At 43.1% G+C, this 23688-nt stretch overlaps 1 protein-coding gene across 6 annotated transcripts; it reads left to right on the top strand.

Moving 5' to 3' along the window:
• Nucleotides 1-234: 234 nt before the first annotated feature.
• On the top strand, nt 235-21305 carry LOC106602834 (septin-5). 6 transcript variants are annotated; one of them, XM_014195755.2, is made up of 13 exons: nt 235-514; nt 866-873; nt 11265-11666; nt 14970-15066; nt 15229-15315; nt 15501-15624; nt 17754-17888; nt 18043-18160; nt 19633-19734; nt 19840-19936; nt 20221-20383; nt 20540-20651; nt 20836-21305. In XM_014195755.2, exons 1-13 carry the CDS (start codon nt 466-468, stop codon nt 20905-20907), a joined length of 1566 nt encoding a protein of 521 aa, XP_014051230.1. In that variant the 5' UTR covers nt 235-465; the 3' UTR covers nt 20908-21305. The 6 variants fall into 6 exon arrangements, with proteins under 6 accessions (XP_014051230.1, XP_014051234.1, XP_014051232.1 ...); XM_014195758.2 differs by lacking the exons at nt 235-514; nt 866-873 and adding exons at nt 9888-9947; nt 10134-10227; XM_014195759.2 differs by lacking the exon at nt 866-873 and having other exon boundaries at nt 383-514.
• Nucleotides 21306-23688: the final 2383 nt, after the last annotated feature.

A 23688-nucleotide genomic window follows, 5' to 3' on the forward strand; every position in this document is an offset into this window, starting at 1 on the left:
GCACTACATATTTGTTATTTAACCGACCTGGAAGACCAGGCGTGTTGAAGTGAACTGATCAATTAGCTCAGTTGGTCAGGGCTGCGTTGAATACATCAAAATTGTATAGAACATCCAACTGAAAAGGAGCGGTGTAACCAGTTGAAAAACGGGGAAGGGGTGGGTTCAAAATTCACCGCTGCCCTTTAAATTGGTCACTCGTTGCTGCAAGCCACACCCCCGCACACCTACTGACCCGAGCAAACATATCTCAAAGTCTGTTCAAGAACGTTTTGGGAAAACGTGTCGTTAAGTACAAACCGTTCTGCAACGTAGCAAACGTTCAAGCAAACTGAACGTACCACTGGTTTAGGGCCTAGTTGGAATAAAATCCGGTCATTGACGCAGCGAGTTTGTTTTGACAGACACGGAAGGTACGCGATCCTAGCCGTCCGATGACCAGCTGACAGCGCACTGCACCGCAACATGGACCACATGTCGTCGCCTGTCAGGTTACGTGGCAGCTTCAACCCTGGTAAATTCGGGGTGCAGTCATGGGATCTAGCCCTTTGAAATAGCAACTGCAATATTATTGAAAAAGAGCTTACGCTCTGTTCTATGTATGATTTAACATTTTCTACTTTTACTTGCAGTTATGGTGTAATGTTGGATAATGTTTTTTTGTGCAATAGATGGTCTATAATTTAGTTTATTCTGCTGTCGTCTATTTCATTTTTTTTTTTTTTACTGATATCCGTTTGGCCAGGTCAGACAGTTTTACATTGATCAATTAATCTCTTTATTGATTGAACAGCATGTTATCTTCCCATAACTTCTTGTGTCCTCCCTGTCCTCTCCTCTGGTCTCTATTCCGCACTCTGTTCAGACATCCAGGTAGGACCTTTAGTACCCCATTCATAGACTTTAGCGCCTATTAACGATAGTATCTTTGTTAAAGAGCCCAACACTTCCTCTAAACATTAACTCGCATTGCTTGCGGTACTGTTTTGGAAACATAAGGAATATATCTTTCATATCAGCAGGAAATAATAATAAAAAAACAAAAGGTAAATTACTACACACATTTTATAGGGTTAATGTTGCCACATTGCCAGATCTCCATGTTACAGCGCTTGTTTTTGGGAACGACTGGCCCCCACCTATGCTAATTGCTTTGAACACCTGTGTGAAGCTAAATGGGGAGGTAGTGTAGTTTCTCAACTGGAGGCACACACGGTGTATGGATCTGTGCAAAACTGCTACAGTAAGTATCTTTTTAATTTGAAAGATTATTTCTCGCTTACATGAAAGATAAGAGGCATGTCAGTATACGTTTAGAAAAACCTTATTGAAAGTGCTGATTTTTGACGTTTCTATACGTTAAAATAGTGTCGGAATTGTAGTTTACACAGAGCCAAATGTGGGCAAATGTAATTGCTGAAAACCCTACATACGGAGAAGAGTTTACCTTTTAGTTAAATCTATATTTGTAGAATTGTTGTAGGTTACAATGTACTGTAGTAGGTAAACAAGTGTGTGTTTGTGTGCTAGACTAAGTCTCCAACTTCCCCATCCTCTTACCGGAGATCAGCGTATTAGAGAGAGCCTAGCGTTAAGCCCGTTGTTGTGGGTAATATGATGTGACGGGTAGGACGTTGGTTCCATAGAATTATAATGATTAGAACAGTGGTAACCAACCGGTCACAATCGACTGGTCAATCTTCAAGGCATTCTTAGTCGATCACCAAACATTTCTGTAAACAAACACCTTGCATTACAATTATTTATTTTTTACGCTGTTGGTGGTAGGTGCACTTCAGTTAGCAGGCCAATCAGTTATCTCAGATCACTGTGTCTGTACAGCAGAGATCAACTAGATTCAGCCACGGCCCAATTTTTTTTCTTGAGCAGATGGTCGGGGATCCGGAACATAATTGCAAATCATTTGTAGACTGCAAATTGACTGCAAGAAGCCCAAACATATGTTTGACTAAACATACATTTCCAACCTTGCTTACATTTGTACACATTCACGTGTCTCTTTATTATGAGTGGGAATACTTGGGAACATATTTCTGAAATAAAATCATATGGAGCTCGTTTCCTGGTGTTTTTACAGTCTTATGTCCAACAATAAAAAAATATATATAAATATAAACACACACACACACAATATACCAGTCAAAAGTTTGGATACACCTACTCATTCCAGCGTTTTTCTTTGTTTTTACTATTTTCTACATTGTAGAATAATAGTGAAGACATCAACTATGAAATAACACATATGGAATCATGTAGTAACCAAAAAAGTGTTAAATCAAAATATATTTGAGATACTTCAAAGTAGCCACCCTTTGCCTTGACAGCTTTGCACACGCTTGGCATTCTCTCAACCAGCTTCATGAGGTAGTCACCTGGAATGCATTTCAATTAACAGGTGTGCCTTGTTAAAAGTTAATTTATGGAATTTATTTCCTTAATGGGTTTGAGCTAATCAGTTGTGTTGTGACAAGGTAGGGTTGGTATACAGAAGATGGCCCTATTTGGTAAAAGACCAAGTCCATATTATGGCAAGAACAGCTCAAATAAACAAAGAGAAATGACAGTTCATCATTACGTTATGACATGAAGGTCAGTCAATCCGGAAAATGTAAAGAACTTTGAAAGTTACTTCAAGTGCAGTCGCAAAAACCATCAAGCGCTATGATGAAACTGGCTCTCATGAGGACCACCACAGGAAAGGAAGACCTAGACAAACCACTACCAAAAGACACTAATAAGAAGACTTGCTTGGGCCAAGAAACATGAGCAATGGACATTATACCGGTGAAAATCTGTCCTTTGGTCTGATGAGTCCAAATTTGAGATTTTTGGTTCCAACCGCCGTGTCTTTTTGAGATGCAGAGTAGGTGAATGGATGAACTCCACATGTGGTTCCCACTGTGCAGCATGGAGGAGGAGGTGTGATGGTGCTTTGTCTGTAATTTATTTAGAATTCGAGGCACACTTAACCAGCATGGCTACCACAGCATTCTGCAGCGATATACCATCCCATCTGGTTTGGGCTTAGTGGAACTATTATTTGTTTTTCAACAGGACAATGACCCAAAACACACCTCCAGGCTGTAAGAGCTATTTGACCAATGAGGAGAGTGATGGAGTGCTGCATCAGATCACCCGACCTCAACCCAATTGAGATGGCTTCGGATGAGTTGGACCGCAGAGTGAAGGAAAAGCAGCCAACAAGTGCTCAGCATATGTGGGAACTCCTTCAAGACTGCTGGAAAAACATTCCAGGTGACTACCTCATGAAGCTGGTTGAGAGAATGGCAACAGTGTGCAAAGCTGTCATCAAGGCAAAGGGTGGATACTTTGAATAATCTAAAATATGTTTTGATTTGTTTAACACTTTTGGGTAATACATGATTCCATATGTATTATTTCATAGTTTTAATGTATTCTCTATTATTCTACAATGTAGAAAATAGTAAAAAATAAAGAAACACCCTTGAATGAGTAGGTGTGTACAAACTTTTGACTGGTAGTAAATATATATCTCAGCAAAAACAGAAACGTCCTCTCCCTGTCAACTGCGTTTATTTTCAGCAAACTTAACATTGGTAAATATTTGTATGAACATAAGATTCAACAACTGAGACATAAACTGAACAAGTTCCACAGACACGTGACTAACACAAATGGAATAATGTATCCCTGAACAAAGGGGGGGGGGGTCAAAATCAAAAGTAACAGTCAATGCAGCTGGTGGCCACACCAGATACTAAGTACTGCAGTGCATCTCCTCCTCATGGACTGCACAAGATTTGCTAGTTCTTGCTGTGAGATGTTACCCCACTCTTCCACCAAGGCACCTGCAAGTTTTCAGACATTTCTGGGGGGGAATGGCCCTAGCCCTCACCCTCTGATCCAATGGGTCCCAGACATGCTCAATGGGATTGAGATCCGGGCTCTTCGCTGGCCATGGCAGAACACTGACATTCCTGTTTTGCAGGAAATCACAAACAGAACGAGTAGTATGGCTGGTGGTATTGTCATGCTGGAGGGTCATGTCAGGATGAGCCTGCAGGAAGGGTACCACATGAGGGAGGAGGATGTCTTCCCTGTAACACACAGCGTTGAGATTGCCTGCAATGACATCAAGCTCAGTCCGATGATGCTGTGACACACTGCCCCAGACCATGACGGACCCTCCACCTCCAATTCGATCCCGCTCCAGAGTATAGGCCTCGGTGTAATGCTCATTCCTTCGACGATAAACGTGAATCCGACTATCACCCCTGGTAAGACAAAACCGCGACTCGTCAGTGAAGAGCACTTTTTGCCAGTCCAGTCTGTTCCAGCGACGGTGGGTTTGTGCCCATAGGTGACATTGTTGCCGGTGATGTCTGTTGAGGACCTTCCTTACAACAGGCCTACAAGCCCTATTGCGGACAGTCTGAGCACTGATGGAGGGATTGTGTGTTCCTGGTGTAACTCGGGCAGTTGTTGTTGCCATCCTGTACCTGTCCTGCAGGTGTGATGTTCGGATGTACCGATCCTGTGCAGGTGTTGTTACACGTGGTCTGCCACTGCGAGGACGATCAGCTGTCCATCCTATCTCCCTGTAGCGTTGTCTTAGGCATCTCACAGTACGGACATTGCAATTTATTGCCCTGGCCACATCAGCAGTCCTCATGCCTCCTTGCAGCATGCCTAAGGCACGTTCACACAGATGAGCAGGGACCCTGGGCGTCTTTCTTTTGGTGTTTTTCGGAGTCAGTAGAAAGGCCTCTGATAGTGTCCTAAGTTTTCAGAACTGTGACCTTAATTTCCTACCGTCTGTAAGCTGTTAGTGTGTTAATGACCGTTGCACAGGTGCATGTTCATTAATTGTTTATGGTTCATTGAACAAGCATGGGAAACAGTGTTTAAACCCTTTACAATGAAGATCTGTGACATTATTTGGATATTTAAAAATTATCTTTGAAAGACCGTGTCCTGAAAAAAGGACGTTTCTTTTGTTGCTGATATATATATATATATATATACATACAGTTGAAGTCGGAAGTTTACATACACTTTACCCAAATACATTTAAACTCAGTTTATCAATTCCTGACATTTAATCCAAGTAAAAATTCCCTGTCTTAGGTCAGTTAGGATCACCACTTTATTTTAAGAATGTGAAATGTCAGAATAATAGTAGTGATTTATATCAGCTTTTATTTATTTTATCACATTCCCAGTGGGTCAGAAGTTTACATACACTCAATTAGTATTTGGTAGCATTGCCTTAAACAATTTAAACTTCGGTCAAACGTTTTGGGTAGCCTTCCACAAGCTTCCCACAATAAGTTGGATGAATTTTGGCCCATTCCTCCTGACGGAGCTGGTGTAACTGAGGCAGGTTTGAAGGCCTCCTTGCACGCACACACTTTTTCAGTTCTGCCCACAAATTTTCTATGGGATTGAGGTCAGCGCTTTGTGATGGCATTTACATTACATTTAAGTCATTTAGCAGACACTCTTATCCAGAGCGACTTACGAATTGGTGGATTCACCTTATGATATCCAGTGGAACAACCACTTTACAATAGTGCATCTAAATCTTTTAAGGGGAGGGGGTTAGAAGGATTACTTTATCCTATCCTAGGTATTCCTTAAAGAGGTGGGGTTTCAGGTGTCTCCGGAAGGTGGTGATTGACTCCGCTGTCCTGGCGTCGTGAGGGAGCTTGTTCCACCGTTGGGGTGCCAGAGCAGCGAACAGTTTTGACTGGGCTGAGCGGGAACTGTGCTTCCTCAGAGGTAGGGAGGCGAACAGGCCAGAGGTGGATGAACGCAGTGCCCTTGTTTGGGTGTAGGGCCTGATCAGAGCCTGAAGGTATGGAGGTGCTGTTCCCCTCACAGCTCCGTAGGCAAGCACCATGGTCTTGTAGCGGATGCGAGCTTCAACAGGAAGCCAGTGGAGATGGCCACTCCAATACCCTGACTTTGTTGTCCTTAAGCCATTTTCCACAACTTTGGAAGTGTGCTTGGGGTCATTGTCCATTTGGAAGACCCATTTGCGACCAAGCTTTAACTTCCTGACTGATGTCTTGAGATGTTGCTTTAATATAGCCACGTAATTTTCCTGCCTCATGATGCCATCTATTTTGTGAAGTGCACCAGTCCCTCCTGCAGAAAAGCACCCCCACAACATGATGCTGCCACCCCCGTGCTTCACGGTTGGGATGGTGTTCTTCAGCTTGCAAGCATCCCCCTTTTCCCTCCAAACATAACGATGGTCATTATGGCCAAACAGTTCTATTTTTGTTTCAACAGACCAGAGGACATTCTCCAAAAAGTACAATCTTTGTCCCCATGTGCAGTTACAAACCGTAGTGTGGCTTTTTTATGGCGGTTTTGGAGGAGTGGCTTCTTCCTTGCTGAGCGGCCTTTCAGGTTATGTCGATATAGGACTCGTTTTACTGTGGATATAGATACTTTTGTACCCGTTTCCTCCAGCATCTTCACAAGGTTCTTTACTGTTGTTCTGGGATTGATTTGCACTTTTCACACCAAAGAACGTTCATCTCTAGAGACAGAACGCGTCTCCTTCCTGAGCGGTATGATGGCTGCGTGGTCCCATGGTGTTTATACTTGCGTACTATTGTTTGTACAGATCAATGTGGTACCTTCAGGTGTTTGGAAATTGCTCCCAAGGATGAACCAGACTTGTGGAGGTCTACAATTCTTTTTCTGAGGTCTTGGCTGATTTTTTTTTTCTTCATTTTCCCATGATGTCAAGCAAAAAGGCACTGAGTTTGAAGGTAGGCCTTGAAATACATCCACAGGTACACCTCCAATTGACTCAAATAATGTCAATTAGCCTATCTGAAGCTTCTAAAGCCATGACATCATTTTCTGGTATTTTCCAAGCTGTTGAAAGGCACAGTCAACTTAGTGTATGTAAACTTCTGACCCACTGGGATTGTGATACAGTGAAATAATCTGTCTGTAAAACGATTGTTGGAAAAATTACGTGTCATGCACATAGATGTCCAAACCGGCTTGCCAAAACTATAGTTTGTTTACAAGAAATTTGTGGAGTGGTTGAAAAACAAGTTTTATTGACTCCAACCGAAGTGTATGTAAACTTCCGAATTCAACTGTACATACATACAGTGCATTCGGATAATATTCAGACCTTGTCACTTTTTCCACATTTTGTTACGTTACCGCCTTATTCTAAAATTGATTAAAAACATTTTCCTCATCAATCTACACACAATACCCAATAATGACCAAGCGAAAGCAGGTTTGTAGAAATGTTTGCAAATGTATTAAAAATAAAAAAACGGAAATATCTTATTTGTGTAAGTATTTTAAACCCTTTACTATGAGACTTGAAATTGAGCTCAGGTGCATCCTGATTCCATGATCATCCTTGAGATGTTTCAACAACTTGATTGGAGTCCACATGGGGTAAATACAATTGATTTGGAAAGGCACACACCTGTCCATATAAGGTCCCACAGTTGACGGTGCATGTCAGAGCAAAAACCAAGCAATGAGGTTGAAGGAATTGTCCGAGACAGGTTTGTGTCAAGACACAAATGTCCCCCAAGAACACAGTGGCCTACATCATTCTTATATGGAAGGAATTTGGAACCACCAGGACTCTTCCTAGAGCTGAGCAATTGGGGGAGAAGGGCTTTGGTCAGGGAGGTGACCAAGAACCCGATGGTCACTCTGACAGAGTTCCAGAGTTCCTCTGTGGAGATAGTTGTCCTTCTGGAAGGTTCTCCTATCTCTGCAGCACTCCACCAATCAGGCCTTTATGGTCCAGTGGCCAGACGGAAGCCACTGCTCAGTAAAAGGCACATGACATTCTGCTTGGAGTTTGCCAAAAGGCACCTAAAGGACTCTCAGACCATGAGAAACAAGATTCTCTGGTCTGATGAAACCAAGATTGAACACTTTGGCCTGAATGCCAAGCGTCACGCCTGGATGATTCCTGGCACCATTCCTACGGTGAAGCGTGGTGATGGCAGCAGCATCATGCTGTGGGATGTTTTTCAGCGGCAAGGACTGGGAGACTAGTCAGGATCAAGGGAAAGAAACAGAGCAGAGTACAGAGAGATCCTTGATGATAATCTGCTCCAGAGCGCTCAGGACTTCATACTGGGGCGAAGGTTCAGTTCCCAACAGGACAACAACCCTAAGCACACAGCCAAGACAACGGAGGAGTGGCGTCGGGACGAGTCTCAATGTCCTTGAGTGGCCCAGCCAGAGCCCGGACTTGAACCCGATCTCACATTTCTGGAGAGACCTGAAAATAGCTGTACAGCGACGCTCCCATCCAACCTGACAGAGCTTGAGAGGATCTGCAGAGAAGAATGGGAGAAACTCCCCAAATACAGGTGTGCCAAGCGTGTAGCGTCATATCCAAGAAGACTCGAGACTGTAATCGCTGCCAAAGGTGTTTCAACAAAGTACTGAGAAAAGGGTCGGAATACTTATATAAATGTATTTGTTTTTTTTTGCTAAAATAAAAACAGTTTTTGCTTTGTCATTATGGGGTATTATGAATAAGGCTGTAACATAACAAATTGTGGAAAAAGAATACTTTCCGAATGCACTGTTGGTGTGAGCGAGGTGGAACTCAACGAAGTGCAGGATGCTACTGATGTCAGGGCAGAAGTCCTTTCCTCATTTTGAAGAAGAAAAAAAACTACCAAACTGGTCTGGTCCTCCATAACACTGGACCAGTGGCAAGTTCCCACTGTACCTGTGTGGCTGGGGCAGGTGAGAAGTGCAATCATGTGGCTGGACTTCTGTTTGGGCTTTTGGATACAATCAGCACCGGCATCAACACTGCAGACCCAAGCTGTACTTTCCAGGAGCAGAGATGTTACCAGCCCTCCAGAAAGTTAAAGAAAAATACTAGACCAGTAAGAATAGGTAAGTCTCCTGACTTGTTTCAATGATTTTCAGTTTTGTAATGTCATCTAGACACTCTGTGGCTCCTCTCAAAAACAATAACACCAATTCACACCTGCAACATACTTGTAGTACAATAATGTTTAACTGATCATCATTCACTGTCTCCACAGCGCTTGAGGTGCCTTCTCCCACTGTGTGCACAGACCCAAGAGGAGCCTGAACGAGACAGAGGAGATATATTATTCTTGCCTCTCTGAATCAATAACACTAGTATAATATACACTGTTGCATGTATTCACAAATGGCCTACACAGCAAGGCGTTATTGTAGAGGTAAGTTATTAGGTCTGTAGAGGCCTACGAGGCTTGGGCCTATTCCTATTTCTCTTTTAACCACTGTGGTAAGAATTAATGCATGTGAAACAGACAAGGATCTCGTCCTGCCCCAACTGGGATCATGAAAGTCACATAGTCAGTCCAGCATGCTTTTTGAGGTGCAAGTGCTAGCATGATTTCATGAACGCGTAGCAAAACCTTTTAGTGGCCGCCCTATTGACAGCAGAGATACATTTCTTAAGTTTTAGTGTTCATTCTGTGCAATTCACTTATTTTGCCTTGGGCGGAGAGGAAAATGAGCTGTTGTACAACAAATTTCCTGCAATTCTACACATTTTGCCATAGGCTGGAGAGAAATGTTTGCAGTTTTTAATATGATATCTGAGTGAGACTGACCAACAAAGTAAATGAGGGGGCCCCCGGCTGGTAATTTAACCATGATAACAAGTTTAGATAGATTGCTAAATTAGCTGGCCGCTAAACAAAAAAAAATCTGACATGGGCTAATTGCCTATCAGTGACTGACATAACAAGATAGCGCATTAGCAGTTATCCTAACTCGCAATAGTAGTTGAGACCTAGACCGAGTTCCTAAAAAAAAAAAAAGGGGAGGGGCCTTCAAAATGGGGACCACACATCCCTGCCCTAGACAGTTTTCTTTGTCACAATTAGATGACAGCCTCTCTTCACTCACAAACTACTCTAAAGGTAAGTCACCATATTGGAACGTGTGGACGAGAATAGCCTAGTTATTTATAAGCCTGTTATTTTAGGAGTACCTAGCTAGTTACCTAATTATTCTCTTGCAGTTCTTGGCCATTACTCAACACTTGATAAAAAAATAAAAAATGTGGTTTTGAACAGTGTCTCTTCTCTTCATTTTTTTTTTTGTAGGATAGCCCAATACCAGATTGTAGCTTTAGCTAGCTATGAAGCTGTGCCTTGTAAGACTACTACATAGATAAAGCCAGGCACAATCCACATTCAGGTATGGGCTGAATAAAGCAGAAACACCCGCTTTATTATGCCTGTTTTAATATTATTGTTGGCTGCCAAAAGAGCACCGTAAGCAACCTGGTTAGCTACAAAAGATCTGTTAACTAGCTAGCTAATTAACAACAGCATGCGTCAAGCTAACTTAGCTAGCAAGCAAGCAGATGATGGTCCTCTTCGTCTGGGCGCAGCTGGTTTCTTCCAAGGCCTTTTACAGTCGATGGGGCAAGTTGGGGTTCATTCAGGGGAATTTGTGCATTAGTCAGGTTGTGTGTTTTGATTATGTCAGGCCATTCCTTGAACCAGGGAAATATTGTTGACGTATTCTGGTCGTATGTCCTGGCACCCCCTCAAAATGCAGTCTACATACAGATGTCCACTTGCTACTTTTATGTCTGTCGTTCCGAATTAGTGTTCCAAATTGCTTGTTGTTTTGGGTCAGTCGGTAGTTGGTGACATTGCATGTTGTGTCGTGTGGAATCCAACCGGCAGTAGGGTACACAGCAGTTTACTTTGGGTATGTTGTCGGCACAGGACCCCATGTTTCACTTAACTCAGTCAGTGTTTACCTCAGACTTTGCAAATTTACCACCTATCGATCCCAGAGTGAAACGCGCTATTTAAGGTGTGAAGTAGGGCAATTCTATGGTTAACTAGTGTGAGAAGGTAGACGGGCCTATTGATCAGACAGTTAATGTGAGCTGACTGAGGATTCTTCTCTACGAAGCCCTGCATACAGCACAGACCCACCCCCCGCCAGGAAGTGATGCTTAGGCCATTTACTGTACATCTCAATAGTCTAAAGAGGCTTCCTTTACTCATGTCCTTTAACATGAAATAACGAGACAGATGTTAGTTATGTGGTGACAATCTGTTCTGCATGTATATATCCTAGTTTCCCTCCACCGCTATGTTTCTGCTTTGCTTGCGCTTCAGTGTCTAGGCCGGTATTTGTAAAGCGCTTTCAGACAACTACTGATGTAAAAAGGCTATATGATTGATATTTGGCTTTATAACCCCCTCCTCTCCCAGTTGTCCAGTCTGTCTATCGAGGAGCCAGAGGATGCAGAGCTGGCCTACACTATGAGAGACCTGCCCCCCACCCCCCCACCCCGGGGTGCATCTGTGGACCAAAACACAACTCCGGGATGCCACACACCTGTCGTTGACCGAGAACCACAGGGAACTGGGCTCGAGATGGGGCGACCCCCTCACACCCCAGGAGGGACACCCCTGCTTTCTCGGCCCTCCCCTGGTGGCCCCCCTCCCTTCACCCCCCCCAGGACCAAACGTGCCCCCCTGGAGGGAGAGTTTGAGCCGCTGCAGCTGAGGAAGTACCAGCTGACCTCTATGGGGTCGCGGTCCATGGACTCCTCCCCTCAGTCCCGACCACGCAGCCCCTGGGGACACTTTGACCCGTACGACTCTGCAGAGGTGGGTGAGGGGTGGATATGTGTGTGAGTGAGACCTATGTGTGCACAGATGTAGTGCAAGAGTCATTATGAAAACTTCAGGAAGAGTGTGCAGAGGTGTGATAGCATTTGTATCTAATGATGTAGTGACCAATAAGCATCTTTTATAATGTGAAACTACAGTGAATTCGGAAAGTATTCAGACCCTTGACTTTATCCACATTTTATTATATAACAGACTTATTCTAAAATATATTACATTGTTTTCCTCAATCTACACACAAGTGAAAACAGGTTTTTAGAAATGTTTGCAAATGTATTACAAATAAACATACCTTATTTACATAAGTATTTAGACCCTTTTACTATGAGACTCTAAATTGAGCTCAGGTGCATCCTGTTTCCATTGATCATCCTTGAGCTGTTTCTACAACTTGATTGGAGTCCACCTGTTGTAAATTCAATTGATTGGACATGATTTAGAAAGGCACACACCTGTCTGTATAAGGTTCCACAGTTGACAGTGCATGTCAGAGCAAAAACCAAGTCATGAGGTCGAAGGAAATGACCGTAGAGCTCCTGGACAGGAATGTGTCGGCACAGATCTGGGGAAGGGTACTAAAAAATATCTGCAGCGTTGAAGGTCCCCAAGAACACAGTGGCCTCCATCATTCTTAAATGGACAAGGTTTGGAACCACCAAGACTCTTCCTAGAGCTGGCCGCCCGGCCAAACTGAGCAATCGGGATAGAAGGGCCTTGGTCAAGGAGGTGACCAAGAACCAGATGGTCACTCTGACAGAGCTCCAGAGTTCATCTGTGGAGATGGGAGAACCTTCCAGAAGGACAACCATCTCTGCTGCACTGCACCAATCAGGCCTTTATGGTAGAGTGGCCAGACGGAAGCCACTCCTCAGTAAAAGGCACATGACAGCCTGCTTGGAGTTTGCCAAAAGGCACCTAAAGGACTCTCTGACCATGAGAAATAAGAATCTCTGGACTGATGAAACCAAGATTGAACTCTTTGGCCTGAATGCCAAACATCACGTCTGGAGGAAGCCTGGCACCATCCCTACGGTGAAGCATGGTGGTGGCAGCATCATGCTGTGGGGATGATTTTCAGCAGCAGGACTGGGAGACTAGTCAGGATCGAGGGGAAAGACGAACGGAGCAAAGTACAGAGAGATCCTTGGTGAAAACCTGCTCCAGAGCGCACGTGAGCACAGCTGGCTCTTTAAAAGTACACAGAGAGCTAAAATTAATGACATGCATGTCAATCTCTCATGGCTTAAAGTGGAAGAGAGATTGACTTCATCACTACTTGTTTTTGTAAGAGCTGAATGTACCGAGCTGTCTGTTTTAAAATAGTTGCACACAGCTCGGACATCCATGCATACCCCACAAGACATGCTACCAGAGGTCTTTTCATAGTCCCCAAGTCCAGAACGGACTGTGGGAGGCGCATACGACTACAAGGAGCCATGACTACATGACATTGTTGTATGGTGGTATCAAACATTTTGTATTGTAGATATGTTGTACTGTTTTATCTTTTGTTTTATATGTAATGTGGGTGCTTTAATGTGTCTGGACCCCAGGAAGAGTAGCTGCTGGGGATCCCTAATAAATACATATACCACAGACTGGGGCGAAGGTTCACCTTCCAGCAGGACAACAACCCTAATCACACAGCCAAGACAAATCAGGAGTTGATTCGGTACAAGTCTCTGAATGTCCTTGAGTGGCCCAGCCAGAGCCCAGACTTGGACATCTCTGGAGAGACCTGAAAATAGCTGTGCAGCGACGCTACCCATCCACCCTGACAGAGCTTGAGAGGATCTGCAGAGAAGAATGGGAGAAACTCCCCAAATACAGATGTACTTGTAGCGTCATACCCAAGAAGACTCGAGGCGTTAATCGCCGCCAAAGGTTCTTCAACAAAGTTCTGAGTAAAGGGTCTGAGAATACTTATGTAAATGTGATATTTCACTTTATTTTTATATATTAGCAGCATTTCTAAAAACCAGTTTTTTGCTTTCGTTAAGGGGTATTGTCTGTAGATTGAGGGAAATACTTTTTTCCTTTTTAGAATAAAGCTGTAACAAAGTGGAAAAAGTCAAGCGGTCTGAATACTTTCCCAATGCACTGTAAATGGCCCAACATAGTGCCTTCAGAAAATATTCATACCCCTTCACATATTTCCCGTTTTGTTACAGCTTGAATACAAAATGGATTAAATTGATAATTTTGCACATTTATTGAAAATGAAATACTGAAATATTTAATTTACATAAGAATTCACACCCCTGAGTCAGTACTTTGTAGATGCTCCTTTAGCAGCGATTACAGCTTTGAGTTGTCTTGGGTATGTCTGTATCTTTGCTTTGGGGATTTTCTCCCATTCTTCTTTGCAGATTTGGCCTTCTAGGCAGAGTTGCAAACAAAAAAGCCAATAAAAAGAAAAGATTAAGATGGGCAAAAGAACACAGACACTGGACAGAGGAACTCTGCCTAGAAGGCTAGCATCCTGGAGTCACCTCTTCACTGTTGACGTTGAGACTGGTGTTTTGCGGGTACTATTTAATGAAGCTGCCAGTTGAGGACTTGTGAGGCGTCTGTTTCTCAAACTAGACACTCTAATGTACTTGTCCTCTTGCTCAGTTGTGCACCGGGGCCTCCCACTCTTCTTTCTATTCTGGTCAGAGCCAGTTTGTGCTGTTCTGTGAAGGGAGTAGTACACAGCGTTGTACGAGATCTTCAGTTTCTTGGCAAATTCTCGCCTTCACTTCTCAGAACAAGAATAGACTGACGAGTTTCAGAAGAAAGTTATTTGTTTCTGGCCATTTTGAGCCTGTAATCCAACCCACAAATGCTGATGCTTGTCTAGTGTAAAGAAGGCCAGTTTTATTGCTTCTTTAATCAGCAAAACAGTTTTTAGCTGTGCTAACATAATTGCAAAAGGGTTTTCTAATAATCAATTAGCCTTTTAAAATGATAAACTTGGATTAGCTAACACAACATGCCATTGGAACACAGGAGTGATGGTTGCTGATAATGGGCCTCTGTACGCCTATGTAGATATTCCATAAAAAATCTGCTGTTTCCAGCTACAATAGTCATTTACAACATTAACAATGTCTACACTCTATTTCTGATCAATTTGATGCTACTTTAATGGACAAAAAATTTGCTTTTCTTTCAAAAACAAGGATATTTCTAAGTGACCCCAAACCTTTGAATGGTAGTGTATGTGAGATATTTTTGTATTTCATTTAATACATTTGCAAACATAACGTGTTTATATCCTGTCTTCTGTCTTCCCTACAGGACATGGACAGGGAGTATGTAGGCTTTGCCACTCTGCCCAACCAGGTACACAGGAAGTCAGTCAAAAAGGGTTTTGCCTTCACCCTCATGGTAGCAGGTGAGACATCTAAATTACTTAGATTACTACTGAAATGAATTATAGACAGAGAATAATCTATTCCAAATAACTTTGTTTTATTTAGGTGAACATTGCCCAACATGTATTTGCGCAGAAAAAAGTAGATGATAGAAGAATGACTGACTTGCCTTCTTTCTCTAGGAGAGTCTGGTCTGGGTAAATCCACTCTGGTCAACAGTCTGTACCTTACAGACCTCTACAACAACAGGAAGGTGCTGAATGCAGAGGGTGAGACGGAAATATTGTCAGTAAAACTCATTTCTCAATATGTCCGTTACTATTAACTACTATTATTGTATTGCTATAACATCAAGTTGTGTCCTTTTGGAATGATTTGCCTCTACTGTTACAACCCTGATCTTCAAGATTGCTTTTGTGTGTGTGTGTGTGTCTGTGTGTCTGTGTGTGTGTAGAGCGGATCGCACAAACAGTGTTCATCACCAAACACACCGTGGGTATCGAGGAGAAGGGGGTCAGACTCAGACTCTCCATCGTAGATACACCAGGGTTTGGTGACGCTGTCAACAACACAGAGAGGTACATGGGTTATCTAGGCCGGAATCATGATTATCTCATGATGATTTGCTGCTATCATAGTCCCTCATGGAATGACGATTGAGTGGCCACGCCCCTCTACTGGGGTACAGATGTAAAAAATCCCTCAATCTGCCCATTGGCACCAAGTCACATTAGTCCCAAGGTTGCCTTGTTAAATCTTGTTCCTACTTTTAAATTAAATACTCATTAGCTAGGAATGCTGTTTTGAAATGTCTAATACAGCATACTTTGGTGATATTGTTATCAATCTGCTGCATACCCCTTAAATATAAATATACATTTACGTGTGCAGGTTGTGCTAACACTCATTAATACAGACTGGTAGATTAGCTAGCCAATGCTAGCATTCACTGGTTAACCTTCCTGGGAAGGGGGTTCTGCTAGCGGAACACCTGGCCTACAGCCAGTGAAATTGCAGGGCGCCAAATTCAAACAACAGAAATCTCATAATTAAAATTCCTCAAACATACAAGTATTATACACCATTTTAAAGATACACTTCTTGTTAATCCACAGTGTCCGATTTCAAATAGGCTTTACGGCTAAAGCACACCATGCGATTATGTTAGGTCAGCTCCTAGCCACAAAAAACCATACAGCCATTTTCCAAAGAAGGAGAGGTGTCACAAAAGTCAGAAATAGTGTTACAATTAATCACTAACCTTTGATTATCTTTGTCTGGTGGCACTCCCAGGACTCCATGTTAGACAATAAATGTTTGTTTTGTTCGATAAAGTTAATCTTTATGTCCAAAAACCTCATTTGAAATTGGCGTGTTATGTTCAGAAATGCATTGTCTCAAACAAACATCCGGTGAAAATGCAGAGTCACATCGAATTACAGAAATACTCATCATAAACATTGATTTAAGATACTAATGTTATCCGATTAAAGATACACTTCTTGTTAATCCAGCCGCTGTGTCCGATTTCAAAAAGGCTTTACGGCTAAAGCACACCATGCGATTATGTTAGGTCAGCGCCTAGCCACAAAAACCGTACAGCCATTTTCCAACCAAGGAGAGGTGTCACAAAAGTCAGAAATGGCGTTAAAATGAATCACTTACCTTTGACCTTCATCTGATGGCACTCCCAGGTCTCCATGTTAGACAATAAATGTTCGTTTTGTTCGATAAAGTTCATCTTTATGTCCAAATACCTCCTCTTTGTTCGCGTTTAGTCCAGTAATCCAAATGCACAAAGTCTAGACGAAAAGCCAAAAAAGTTCCATTAGAGTTCGTAGAAACATGTCAAACGATGTTTCTAATCAATCCTTAGGGTGTTTTTATCATAAATATTCAATAATGTTTCAACCGGACAATACTGTATTCATTAGAAAGGGAACGGAGCTTGCGCTCACGCGCGTGACTAAATTAAAGGCTTTCACCTGGGCCATCTGCTTAGTGTGCTCTTATTCGCTCCCCTTTCACAATAGAAGCCTGAAACAACTTCTAAAGACTTGACATCTAGTGGAAGCCTTAGGAAGTGCAATCTGACCCCACGGGCACTGGATATTCGATAGGCATTCACTTAAACTACAAACCTCAGAATTCCCACTCCCTGGTTGGATTTTTCTCAGGTTTTCGCCTGCCATATGAGTTCTGTTATACTCACAGACATTATGTTAACAGTTTTGGAAACTTTAGAGTGTTTTCTATCCAAATCTACCAATTACATGCATATCCTAGCTTCTGGACCTGAGTAGCAGGCAGTTTACTTTGGGCACGCTTTTCATCCAAACTTCCCAATGCTGCCCCCTATCCCTAAAGAGTTAAGTAACTTTTGAGTGTAATGGAGTTGACTGGTGACTATGACATATATATATATATATATATATACTTGTGTGTGTGTTTACTGTATATCGTTCACGACATTTGGACGGGCGCTATAATTGAAAAAATGCTTTAACTATGCGTGTCGTTATTGCTTGAATTCGGGCTTGGCTTGACTACTTTCAATGGGGAAAGATTGCTTCTATACCCCACTTCCGTGATTTTCGTAGAAAATGTCACTTTGCCGTGTGGAGCTATAGTGGAGAGTGTACATCTATCATCATGTTGATCCACCATGTTTGTAGTTTCCTCTGAGTGGTGTTTGTGCTCTTTATAGCTGGAAAGAGATAGAGGACTACATTGACCAGCAGTTTGAGCAGTACTTCAGAGACGAGAGCGGCCTGAACAGAAAGAACATCCAGGATAACAGAGTCCACTGCTGCCTCTACTTCATTTCTCCCTTCGGACATGGGTACCAGACTACACACACATGCTACACATACAATGCATATTTTCTTTCTCTCGACACAAGTACGAGGTATATACACACAGTTCTTTCACAGTAAACCTGCTTTTCCACAATTATTTTAATAATTTTGTCTGTCTGTGTGTGTGTGACTCTCCAGTCTGCGGCCGTTGGATGTGGAATGTATGAGGGCTCTGCATGAGAAGGTGAACATAGTCCCTGTTCTGGCCAAAGCTGACAGCCTCACACCCACTGAGGTCCGCAGGAAGAAGATGAAGGTAAGAGACTGTACTGTACCTGTGTTATGGTAATCTTTAATTATCTTTACCAGTGCTAATTTTACCTGAGATATTCCTATCTGTGCTACAGAATTTCTGTAATCTATAGCTGTTCTATAATGTTGGGGTATATACTTGCCCTGTGCTGTAATGTTGGGGTATATACTTGCCCTGTGCTGTAATGTTGGGGTATATACTTGCCCTGTGCTATAATGTTGTGGTATATACTTGCCCTGTGCTATAATGTTGGGGTATATACTTGCCCTGTGCTATAATGGGGGGTTATATACTTGCCCTGTGCTGTAATGTTGGGTTATATACTTGCCCTGTGCTGTAATGTTGGGGTATATACTTGCCCTGTGCTGTAATGTTGGGGTATATACTTGCCCTGTGCTGTAATGTTGGGGTATATACTTGCCCTGTGCTGTAATGTTGGGGTATATACTTGCCCTGTGCTGTAATGTTGGGGTATATACTTGCCCTGTGCTGTAATGTTGGGGTATATACTTGTGCAATAATGTTGGGGTATATACTTGTGCTATAATGTTGGTGCAAAATGGCAATCAAATGGATTTGTCTTTTTTTTTTTTTTTTTTCATTACTCTGTCAGCATGGAAGAACATTTTTAACATTTGTAAAAGAGAATATGAAAAATAAAACCCATACATCTTGATTAGATAAGTATTCAACCCCCTGAGTAAGTACATGTTAGAATTACCTTTAGCAGCGATTACAGCTGAGAGTCTTTCTGGGTAACACACCTGGAATGTACAATATTTACCATTATTCTTTTCAAAATTCTTTAAGCTCTGTCAAATTGGTTGTTTATTATTGCTAGACAACCATTTTCAGATCTTGCCATAGATTTCCAAGTAGATTTAAGTCAAAACTGTAACTCGGGAAACTTCACTGTCTTCTTGGTAAGCAACTCCAGTGTAGATTTGGCCTTGTGTAGTAGGTTATTGTCCTGCTGAATGGTGAGGAATTAGGAATCTAGGAATTTGCCTGTGCTAAACTTAATTTCTTTTTTATCCTGAAAAACTCCCCAGTCCTTAATGATTACAAGCATACCCATAACATGATGCAGCCACCACCATTCTTGAATATATGGAGATTGATACTCGGTAATGTGTTGTGTTTAAGGTAAAGCCAATACAACACTTCATATTCAGGACAAACAGTATATTCCTTTGCCACATTTTTTGCTGTATTTCTTTAGTGCCTTGTTGCAAATGATTGTGACTTGTTAAGCACATTTTTATTTCAGAACTTATTTTGGCTTTCTTAACAAAGGGGTTGAATATTTATTGACTCAAAACATTTCAGCTTTTTATTATTTTATTAATTTGTAAAAATCAAGACAAAAAATCAATTTGACATTATGGATGCAATTGAATCCATTTTAAATTCTAAGTGTAACACATCGTGGAAAAGTAAAGGGGTGTGAATACTGTATGTGTGTGCCTGTGTAGATCCGAGAGGAGATGGAGAAGTTTGGCATCAACATCTACCAGTTCCCAGACTGTGACTTTGATGAAGATGAGGAGTTTAAACAGCAGGAGCAACTGCTCAAGGTGACTTCAGACCTGGGGAGGGCTATTAGGGCATCTGTATGTTTTGTCCATTGCATATAGCGCTGACCACATGGCTTAACCATGAAAATCTCTCTCTCTCTCTAGGACAGTATTCCTTTTGCTGTAATAGGCAGTAACATCCAGGTTGAGAGTAAAGGACGCAAGTTCAGGGGTCGGCTCTACCCCTGGGGTGTAGTGGAAGGTACGCTGCACAGGCACACCTTCACATTTACACTACAGATCTCACACACACACACAACTGAACTTTCCTCGCTGCGGTGAACAGCAGAGTTGGGCCTCATTGAGCTTGCCTGTAAAAAATACACTTGATTTACATTTGAACCAGCATCCGCACAGATTACCATGAATTCAATCTCCGTGAACTACAAGGAAATGACTTGGTCGACAGTGTACCTTCGATTGAATCCCAGCCTAAATGTCTTTCTATGAAAACACACGGACCTAATACCAGTGTTGTGTTGTCAGTGGAGGACCCGGCCCACAGTGATTTCCTGCTGCTGAGGAACATGTTGGTGAAGACTCACATGCAGGACCTGAAGGATGTCACCAGAGAGACACACTACGAGAACTACAGAGCACAGTGTATACAGAACATGACACGCATGGTGGTGCAGGAGAGGAAACGCAGGTTGGTACTAGACACACACACAGAATTACCCAGGCCCATACACACTAAAGTTGGACTGATATACAACACATTTGGCACAACGGTTGTGCTACAAAGTTTTTATGCACAAAAATAATGACATCATTTATTTGACCTTTATTTTGTTCTGTGTGTTAGCTTGCGTGATAAGATTCGGAGTGAGAGCAGCGTTGACTTCCCCATGACCCCACTCCCACTGGCCCCCGTAGACCGCGAGACAGAGAGGCTCATCTGGGAGAAGGACGAGGAGGTGAGAACACACACACACACACGTGCACTCCTAGACCGACAGCACACACACCCGTACCTGGATGTATTGCACCGCATAGAAGTTGGTCTTCTTCCAGTCTACGCTTGGAACGTTCTTCAGCGTCTCAAAAAACCTAGACCGACACACACATACTCACTTTCCTTACCTTCTCTCTCACCTCTAGTTGAGGAGGATGCAGGAGGTGTTGGAGAGGATCCAGGAGCAGATGCAACAAGGACAGAAACCAGACTACTGATTTACCAACAATCCTCCTGGGCCTCTGAGGTTCATTCCGTAGACACCTAGAAAAGGGGAGGAAATTTGCATCAGAGGAAGAAACGTGACAACCTCACTCAAACCAGCACATTCACCTCATTGGTGTATCAGTCTTCGAGGTCTCCATGGAAATGAGATCAGGCAGGAATCCTCTGCATCTGAATGTTCTGAACCCATGTCATTTTTGTTCCCCCAAACTGTTTTATGAGAAGGTCCTGTAAACATTGTTACTAATGCTGTGGCCTAGTCTTGATTCCCTACATACCTTAGGTGTCAATTCAGGAAGTAAACTTAGACCGTTGAAGTGTCAGAAAGAAAGAAGCAGCACAAACAGTGTGTAGTAAATGTAATATGATTTATTAAGAATCTTCATTATTATTTGTTTTCATCATACTTTTGTCCTAATGAATAGTTTGTAGTACTGTTATCTTAAACATGGTGGACAGTTGGATCCAAAAGGCAGCCCAAAATGTACAGGCGATATATAACTTCAACTTTCTCCATAGGGAAAACATCTGTGTTTTATATTTATATATAATAACATTGTAGCATGATGTCCAAGATCCTGCCCACATCATACAATATTGTACATGGTCCCGCAAAGAAAGAAACATACAAAAAAAACTACATTGAAACGGAACCTAAATCGCAATCTACATGCAAGGTTAAAGAGTAAAATACACACACGTATATGCAAAACAACGTGCATACAATCACACATATACAAAAATACACCCATACGTACCTACACACATAATAGAAAAGTCAAACATCAGAGTGTTCTAAAGAGAAAATATTTTGTTCCCCCACGTTTCAGTCTCTCTCCTACCAAACACACACAGTTGAACACAAAAGGGACATCACACCCACTGCTTTTCTGCTTGCTCTCAGGTCATGTGCATGTGTAGATCAAGGTTGCCACAGTGCTATGGTTGAAGGTGAATGTTATGACTGATTACACACCGACAGGAGCGCGCTGCATGCACACACACACGTCAAAATGCTACAACAAAAACAGAACCATGCAACAGTAGGTTTATCCACCATAGTGTACAATAGAAAACCCACTGAATATAGTCATACGCACACACACCTGAAACAACCAGTAGGACCATATGAGATTGCTTACATACATATATGATGGTGACTCGAACGTAGTCAGACATGCATAGGCTGGCAAAGGGGCATATAATTCACTGTCTCTCTCACACACACACAGCAGGTATGCTATGCGTCCAGCCCCCAGAGCTGATCTGTTGTTCTGACACCAGGATAAGGTTTTCAGTGGCTATGATGGGAGAGGGGCAGCAGGGGGGGCTATTGAGCAGGAGAAGAGAAGTCGTCCTGGATGAGACTGCGATGTTGTGGTACTGTTTTATGAATGAATGGGTAGGACCCCTGATGCCTGAGTGAATACTCATCTTATGTTCGTGTGTCTGAGGAGATGAGAGAGACTGGCAGCGGGTAGGCTGAACCTATACCTGTGTCTACAGATAACTTCTACCCAAAGCAGCCTCTGGCTGTAAAAGGAGTCAGTGTCCTTTAGAACAATTCATGTATGAGTTCATCCATGGTTCTGTCCCAAATGGCATCCTATTTCCTATTCACTTCCTATTTTGACTAGGGCCCATAGTAGTGCACTATATATGGAATAGGGTACAATTTGGGTGCTACCCATAAGTCTTGAGAGTTAATGTTCTGGGGAGGAATGTTCTGGTCACAAATCCTGTAGTCTGAATCAACCTGATGATGTACTCCTTGGTACCTGGGATCAATGCTCCAATGAGCACCAATACCTTCGCTCGCTCTTCCTGCCCCCTCTGTCAGGTTGTGATTGAGTCCAGGGTTGCATTCAGTACGACAGAACGGTGTGCAATGTTGAATTCAGCGGAAACTGTACTGAACGACCAGTTGATAAACTTTATGATTATGGAGGCAAAGAGGGCGATTACTATATGGTGTGCTGCATGAGTTTTGGTCACACCCATATTGATCAGGCCACACCTCGCTATACTCACCAAACGGGAGCAAACGTTGAAGAATGGTACAAACGTCACACTGCGTAGCAAACGTTGAAGAATGGTATAAACGTCACACTGCGTAGCAAACGTTGAAGCGAACTGAACGCACCCCTGCTGTCCCCACTCTGTCGCACCCTCCCTCCCTCTGTCGCACCCTCCCTCCCTCTCTCTCTCTGTCGCACCCTCCCTCCCTCTCTCTGTCGCACCCTCCCTCCCTCTCTCTCTGTACCCTCCCTCCCTCTCTCTCTGTCGCGCCCTCCCTCCCGCTCTCTCTCTGTCGCGCCCTCCCTCCCGCTCTCTCTCTGTCACGCCCTCTCTCTCTCTCTCTCTCTCTCTCTCGCTCCCTCTCTCTCTCTGTCGCCCCCTCTCTCTGTCGCGCCCTCTCTCTCTCTGTCGCGCCCTCTCTCTCTGTCGCGCCCTCTCTCTCTCTGTCGCGCCCTCTCTCTCTCTCTCTCTCTCTCTCTCTCTGTCGTGCCCTCTCTCTCTCTCTCTCTCTGTCGCGCCCTCTCTCTCTCTCTCTCTGTCGTGCCCTCTCTCTCTCTCTCTCTCTGTCGTGCCCTCTCTCTCTCTCTCTCTCTCTGTCGTGCCCTCTCTCTCTCTCTCTCTCTGTCGCGCCCTCTCTCTCTCTCTCTGTCGCGCCTCTCTCTCTCTCTCTCGCCCTCTCTCTCTCTCTGTCGCCCTCTCTCTCTCTCTGTCGCCCTCTCTCTCTCTGTCGCCCTCTCTCTCTCTGTCGCCCTCTC

The sequence above is a fragment of the Salmo salar genome, chromosome ssa04 (genome assembly GCF_905237065.1).
Source record: "Salmo salar chromosome ssa04, Ssal_v3.1, whole genome shotgun sequence".
Lineage (NCBI taxonomy): Eukaryota > Metazoa > Chordata > Actinopteri > Salmoniformes > Salmonidae > Salmo > Salmo salar.

Coding starts and splice junctions, on each gene's coding strand:
- LOC106602834 (XM_014195755.2), top strand. CDS start 466: ATGGACCACATGTCGTCGCCTGTCAGGTTACGTGGCAGCTTCAACCCT. Junction 17,889..18,042: donor ATTTCTCCCTTCGGACATGG/GTACCAGACTAC, acceptor GTGACTCTCCAG/TCTGCGGCCGTTGGATGTGG. Junction 19,735..19,839: donor AGCAGGAGCAACTGCTCAAG/GTGACTTCAGAC, acceptor CTCTCTCTCTAG/GACAGTATTCCTTTTGCTGT.